Here is a 7,651-nt window from a genome sequence, read left to right as displayed (position 1 = left end):
TACAACATAGTAATCGATTAGCAAAATAAACAAACCTAAACAAAATAGAAAGTTTTGAGATCCTTTTACAACAGAGAATTACACCAAGAGAAATACACCAATATAGTGGGGCCGAAGGTGGTGCCGCCGGAGATGGTGCCGCCGGAGTGGTGGTGACGAAGGTGTTGCTGTCCAGGTGGGTATCATCGCAGTAAGTGGATAGATGGGAGGGAAGGATAAGAGGAGAAAGGGATAAATTGAATATTGCTTTAATAAAAATGTCTTCAAAAAGGAGAAGCTATACTCTAGAGCTTCTATTTGGAAGATATTTGAAGATCTTATTTTGTCTTATGTCTTCGAAAAAACAAACCGTCTTAAACTAAAATATCTGTCCGCCCGCAGACATAAGACAATATAAGGTCTTCAACACAAAAAACAAACAACACGTCAAATCAATGCCCACCAATGATTTGTTTGGATGCGAGTTTTCTTTTTTGTCGTTTTTGACTTTTTAATAATAATAAAAAAGCTCGTAGGTAATAAAAAATCTTGTTTGATTGAAAGAATTTAAAACTTTTAAATGGAGGGGAAAATTAAACGGTAAAGCTACTAGAATTAACGTTTAAGAAAAAGCTTATGAGTTTTTGTCCTTGTTTACTCTTTATTTTAACGGTTTTAGCTACTTTTTCAAAACACCTAAGTATATATAAAAAGTTAACAAAAGCTAACAGCCACAAGTTATAAAATACTAGCAATCCGCTACGAGTTATCAGTTAGTTTTGTCAACCATACCTAAACTATTATAATAATTTGTGTTTAATATATATATATATATATATATATATATATATATATATATATATATATATATATATATATATATTTAGTATTAAAATTCTATAATGACGATGTCATTATTAGGCTAATGTCTTTGTTAAGAAAAAATTAAAAAGAAAAAGAAAAAAATCTAAGCATGGTGGGTGATGTCATTAATCTAAATAATTTTGAATTAAAATTAAATCTTATTAATTAATTATTATTATTAAATTTTATTATTAATTATTTTCATTATTAAAATTAAATAATTTTGAATTATTTTGAATTGAGTACGAGAATGTATAAAAGCTAGGCAGAAGAAAAAACAATTCTAAATTTATATTTTAATTTACATTTTTAAAATAAAATGACAATCGATATTATTTTTTATGATTGAATGTGGATTGTTTAATATGCATTTTAGGTGTTTGATGAAATGTTCAGCTGATAAGTTTCTTAGTCGGAATCTGTGGTTCCACGGGTCGTTAAACTAAATAACTTTAGAATTTACGTTCACTTAATACTTAAAACATATCATTAAACTGTTTCGTTTAAACGAACTCACGATTTCACGAGTCATTTCACTAGTGTAATGCTATTTCTACATGATTTTAGATAAATGCATTTTGTTTTGATTACGTGTTAACATTTCTTTCACACCCAAATTATTCATTCAATGGTCTGTTAACTCTTACGGACTTACGGTACCTTTTAATTCAAGACACTAAAATCATTAACAGCAACGTGCAAACAACAATGACTTGACCATTATCACTAAAATAAAATGAAAATCTCATATCTCTACAATTATATTATATTATATTATATTATATTATATTATATTATATTATATTATATTATATTATATATCTATATCTATATCTATATCTATATCTATATCTATATCTATATCTATATCTATATCTAAAAGATAAAGTGGAAATGAATAGTACTATTCCTTTTTCCACTTTCCGCAAACTTAACCCTCTAACTTTCATTAAACTACAAACCGAACCCCCACTTTATACGTATATTTTTCCCCTCTAACTATCATTAAAATACAAATCGAACCCCCACTTTATACGTATATTTTTTCCCAAATTTCAAAAGCTTAACCCCATAACTTTTATTAAAATACAAATCGAACCCCCACTTTACTAACTTTTTTTTTTTACTAATATTCAATTTTCACAAACTTAACCCCTAACTTTTATTAAAATACAAATCGAACCCCCACTTTATACGTAAATTTTTTTCAAATTTCACAAACTTAACGCACTAACTTTTATTAAAATACAAATCGAACCCCCACTTTACTAACTTTTTTTTTTTAAATAAAACCCGAACGCTAAAAGAAGCAACTTTCACAAAAGGAACAACCCTTCAATGTTATGTCGAAAAAATTTCTTTTTTACAAAATAGATCAAAATTTTTTTTTAAATAGATCAAGATTTTTTTTTAACTCGCATTCAAAACGGAGCCCCCGGCGCGAAGCGAGGGCTCCACAACTAGTTTATACCTAAAAGACATAGGCGCAATGAATAGTACCCGAGAGTATTTTTGACTTTTTGCCTTTTTTTTATAATTCAACCACAAACCACCCCACACTTTATCCAAAAAATCAAATTCACCCCAACCAGGGGGTAAAATGTCAATTAACCATTCTCATAAAAAAATCTTAAACAAACTCCAACCAAATATTCAACGGGCAATATCTTCGCACTCGCAACAAGTTAAATTTTTCCGCCACCATCGTTAAACTCGAAATAATTTTAGGAATACAATGTCACTAGCTATACGCAAAACGGACGCTTTTTAAAAAACGCTAAATATTTGGGGTACTTTTCATACACGTTGATTCCCCGTTAAATTTTTAAAAGTCGACAAGTCCATAGCGAAACGCGGAGATACACATATATTGTTAATTTTAAATAACATTTAAATCTTTCACGGGTTATACCTTTTAGTTCGACTCGAGTTGCGCTTCAACAACATCATCGTTAGCCACAAAAAAAATTTACAAACTAAACGCAATAAAATACATTAAAAACCGAACCCCGGGCGCGAAGCGAGGGTTCGAACACTAGTTTATATCATTAGAAGATTATGTTTAAGTTACTAAATTAGACACCAAATATCCCCTGGAAAATAAAAATCAATTTTTGTTCAATATATCCTTGCCATTTAATTACCACTTCCCCCAAATTCGTTGACTTCAATAATACCATACCATTGCTCTTTCCTCGAAAGTTCCAAACTTTAGTTTTCCCCTTTGTATACCAACTAATCTTGTTGATAACCCATGTGACCCCCTTCACTTAGATGTTTTGTATACTTTGATAATTGTAATCAAGTTGATAACTTTCAGATATATTTGCAGAAATCTTTTGGTGGGTATTAACTAATTTTTGTTAATTTTTCATGGATCCATAAATCTTGGTTTCTCAGAAACTTATCATTAATTAATTTATAGAAGATAATGGGCAATGCCAGTAATTTGCAGGTAGCTGGATTCAACTCCCATATTGAAGTAAGTTCTATTTTTTTTCCCTTTTTTTATTTATTATCTATAAATTTATAATATAAAATAAAATATATTATATATTCATAGCCTTTAACCTCCCTTTATAGATAGATCTACACCAAGAACTGTATATAAGTTTATACGAAGTATAACATAAGTATTGTTACAGATGGGATCACCAGAGGGGAAACCGGTTATCGAATCACACGATGCGAGCTACTCCGGTTCGGTTTCAGTCAAAAGAAATATGCTTTCCATAGATGGAGTTTTAGAAATTTTGGGCAGAAGAGTTATATGGAATAGAGTGATGATTAGCATAAAGATTGCTATTTTATCAGACAAGATTAATTTACTTATACCTTGTGGCCCATTAGCTATACTGGTTGATCATTTGACTGATCATCATGTATGTTATTTTCTTATTTTTGATAGTTTTCAATAGTATAATACCACTTTTAGGATCTCTATTTATACTTGTCGTGACTCGATTTTGTCGTATGTTAGGGTTGGGTCTTCTTCTTGAGCTTACTAGGCATCATACCATTAGCGGAACGTTTGGGTTGGGCTACCGAGTAATCATCTAACCCATTTACATCTCTAGCCTTGTTAAAAATGTGATTTAGGCGTTTTTATTTGTGTTATGACCACATCTTATATGCTTGTTGTGCAGGCAGCTGGCTTTCTACACTGGACCAACAGGTTGTTACCAGTTATCTATTTTTAGGGTGCGTTTGATTACATCTTAATTGAGTGGTTAAGCGCTAAATGATAACCTCTTAATTGATTACCTCTGACAATGATAACCTCTTAATTGATTGTCTCCGATGCTGAATGACAGTTGAAATAATCTTTTAACCGTTAACCCCCTAAATTTTATGTAATATCTCTTTAAATTATATCAAGAACACTTATTAAACAACTATAATGTTTTTTTATTCATGTAAAAGGTTAATAAGGTAACTTTACATCATTCACATTGTTCAATCAAAATGATTATCAAACAGATTATTGTCATTTAGAACCAACTTCATTTAGAATCTTTGAAGCATTCTGATTATGAACCATTCATCGCTTAATCATTCAGTTTTATCAAACGCACCCTAAACTTTTGATAAGTTGATGTTATTGTAGACTTTTGAATTAAGTATTAGTTTGTATTATGTACAAACCGAAATTGCAGTTGGTGGTTTACTAAATGCTACTTTTGGGAATGCAACGGAGTTGATAATATCAATGTATGCAATGAAACACGGTATGCTACGTGTCGTGCAACAATCATTACTGGGCTCGATTTTGTCAAACATGTTACTTGTGCTTGGATGTGCATTTTTCAGTGGTGGAATAATTCATCATAAAAAGGAACAAGTGTTTAACAAGGTCAGTTTAGTACTTTTAACGTGTCGTGTGATTGTTTATATTTAAAATATTGATTCAAACCAACTTTGTTGACAGTCGAATGCGGTTATGAGCTCGGGATTACTCTTGATGGCAGTTATGGGTCTATTATTCCCAGCTGTTCTCCAATTTACGCACACCGAATTGCATTTTGGGAAATCGGAATTGGCCCTTTCGAGATTTAGTAGCTGTATAATGCTTATAGCATATGGTGCATATCTTTTTTTCCAGTTGACTAGTCAAAGGAATACTTATTCGCCTATATCCGAGGTTTGTGATCGTCCTGTTATCTTCAGAGACAATATATATACAACCTCAAAATGTATATATATAATATATATACCTCAAAATGTATATATATATATATATATATATATATATATATATATATATATATATATATATATATATATATATATATATATATATTTTATATGTAATTAATATTGATTTAGTAATCTCAGGAAGCAAGTCAGGACACTGAGAGTTCAGACGATGATGAAGAATCTCCCGATATTACGAAGTTGGAGTCTATTATTTGGCTGGCCATTTTGACACTTATCATTTCGATTTTGTCTGAATATTTAGTCAACACCATTGAGGTAACCATTGACGTAGTCGGATATTAATTAGCTTTTTTTATGTGAACGTTTATTTAAATAGTGACATGATGATTATGTATTTCAGGGTGCTTCTGTTGCATTAAATATTCCAATAGCATTTATTAGTGTTATCTTGCTTCCTATTGTTGGAAATGCAGCCGAACATGCGAGTGCGATAATGTTTGCTATGAAAGACAAACTTGTAAGTGCTTTACTTAATAGATATTGTGGGTGTCTAGAATTAGAATAGAGATTTAAGGTGTTTTAAGTATACAGATTTTTCTATATACTCGTATATGCCTATAGACATATAGTTATGTATTAAAATTATATTTTGCTATAGACTATATTATATGTTTATTTTCCTGTTTATAGATATTAATTATATGTTCTATATACTTATATTCTCTTTTCTCTCTATATGTATAATTCAAATTCAAATGTATATTATATTTGTACATGATTTTGGTTCCATATAGTATACCTGTGTGTTTATCAATAATACGGAGTATCTATTATCCGTATCTATATATTTCTAAATTAATGCATATAGTTGTAGTCATTTTATTTACCTCTAAATTGGATATATATATATATATATATATATATATATATATATATATATATATATATATATATATATATATATATATATATATATATATATATATATATTTATTTATTTATTTATTTATTTATTTATCCCACCCGTATAGTATGCTATATACGTTGTAACCATATTGTATATTATCTGTCTTACACACACACATACATTTCCGTAGGTTAGAATCTAACGTGTGTGTACATATTTGTCGCTAAATACTATAATCTATTTATTTTATAGTCATGCACTATATGCATCCTTATTCTCTAATAACATCTCAAGGTATATAATGTGTTTTATTTGCATATTTATATCTACCCTTCACTTTTCTATTTGCATACCTACATTTGTGGGATTGGGTATCGCTGTTGTTGTATTTGTTATTACTTCTTTCATAACTTTTTTTGGTTACCGTATGTGCAGGATATCTCTTTAGGAGTAGCAATTGGCTCCTCAACACAAATATCCATGTTTGCGGTATACACATATGTCAAATTTTTTGTAGCAAATATTACCTTTACAATCTCTTATCATCTTCTAATCTTTTATTTATTTACTGTAATTGTAGATACCGTTTTGTGTGGTAGTTGGTTGGATCATTGGACGCCCACTGGACTTAAATTTTCAACTTTTCGAAACAGCAACTCTCTTTATGACAGTTCTTGTTGTTGCTTTCATGCTGCAGGTTCAAAAAAAAAAAAAAAAAAAAAAAAAAACCCTACATATTTCATGTCAAATTCAGTCATATGTGCAAATGAATAATTTCACCTAAACTCTGTTTCATATGTTTGCAGGATGGAACAGCTAATTACTTCAAAGGACTAATGCTCATATTTTGTTATTTGATAGTTGCTGCAAGTTTCTTTGTACATGTAGATCCTCAATCTATACGTAAGTCTGTGTTTTGACTTGACTTTTGACCGTTGCGCGACTTTGACCTGACTTTTGACCGTTTGACTTTTGATAAACCATCTTTCTACATTGTTGCATATACTGATGATTCATTGTAATTGGTTTTTGCAGAAGATAAACCTTCAAAGCCATAATAGTTGTAGATCCAACCCTTCATTAAAGTTCATCACGTAAGCAAATTCTATAGACGGGCCCGCGGATCCTGCAAGTAGCAATCAAAATCAGGAGTTGGTTTTGACAGACAGTTTAAACGAATCAACTGTAATGTTCCAGCTTGATTTTTGCAATGGCATTGTTATTATTACGTAATTATGTAATAGTAAGCACACAAGATTGTAGATTAGTTTTTACTTAAGTTGAAATATATGAAGTTCAGAGTTGATCAATTTGTTGCAACATATTTTACGCCTGTTTACAAATTATCTGATGTAATTTGATACAAACAAGAAGTTTGAAGTTTATTTAGTAATTTTTTTTTTCTCAAAATAAGGAAACTTGTATAGAACCGTGCCGTTTTCCAAAATAATCCGCCCGCAAACGAAAGATACAAATGAAAACCGAAGAAGCAACAAAATAAACTATAAACGGGCGTGTCATACTGTTTTTAGTTTCGACACCTTTGTTTATTTAATTTACTGAACAAAATGAAGTTCAATAAATAAAGATGTTGCTGAATAACTAAAATCCTATCCTTCGTTACTAACCAACAAAGGTGTCAAAACAGTTGGGTTGATCAAACGGGTCAGTCGAGTAAGGCTGACCTGAATACTTTTTGGCTCTTTTTACATAACTTTCAGTACTTATTTTTGTTAATTAAAA

At 30.1% G+C, this 7,651-nt stretch overlaps 1 protein-coding gene across 1 annotated transcript; it reads left to right on the top strand.

Annotated features, from left to right (window-relative positions):
• The first annotated feature begins 2,996 nt into the window (after positions 1–2,996).
• LOC139871208 (vacuolar cation/proton exchanger 3-like) lies at positions 2,997–6,966 on the top strand. The gene is made up of 12 exons (XM_071858943.1): positions 2,997–3,325; positions 3,489–3,725; positions 3,824–3,891; positions 3,990–4,018; positions 4,500–4,696; positions 4,772–4,984; positions 5,179–5,316; positions 5,402–5,518; positions 6,344–6,397; positions 6,489–6,605; positions 6,715–6,811; positions 6,944–6,966. The coding sequence occupies exons 1-12, from the start codon at positions 3,275–3,277 to the stop codon at positions 6,964–6,966; spliced, it is 1,341 nt and encodes a 446-aa protein (XP_071715044.1). The 5' UTR covers positions 2,997–3,274.
• The last annotated feature ends 685 nt before the right edge of the window (positions 6,967–7,651 follow it).

Source organism: Rutidosis leptorrhynchoides, chromosome 10 (assembly GCF_046630445.1).
Source record: "Rutidosis leptorrhynchoides isolate AG116_Rl617_1_P2 chromosome 10, CSIRO_AGI_Rlap_v1, whole genome shotgun sequence".
NCBI lineage: Eukaryota > Viridiplantae > Streptophyta > Magnoliopsida > Asterales > Asteraceae > Rutidosis > Rutidosis leptorrhynchoides.
This window is presented reverse-complemented; position numbering and strand designations above follow the sequence as displayed.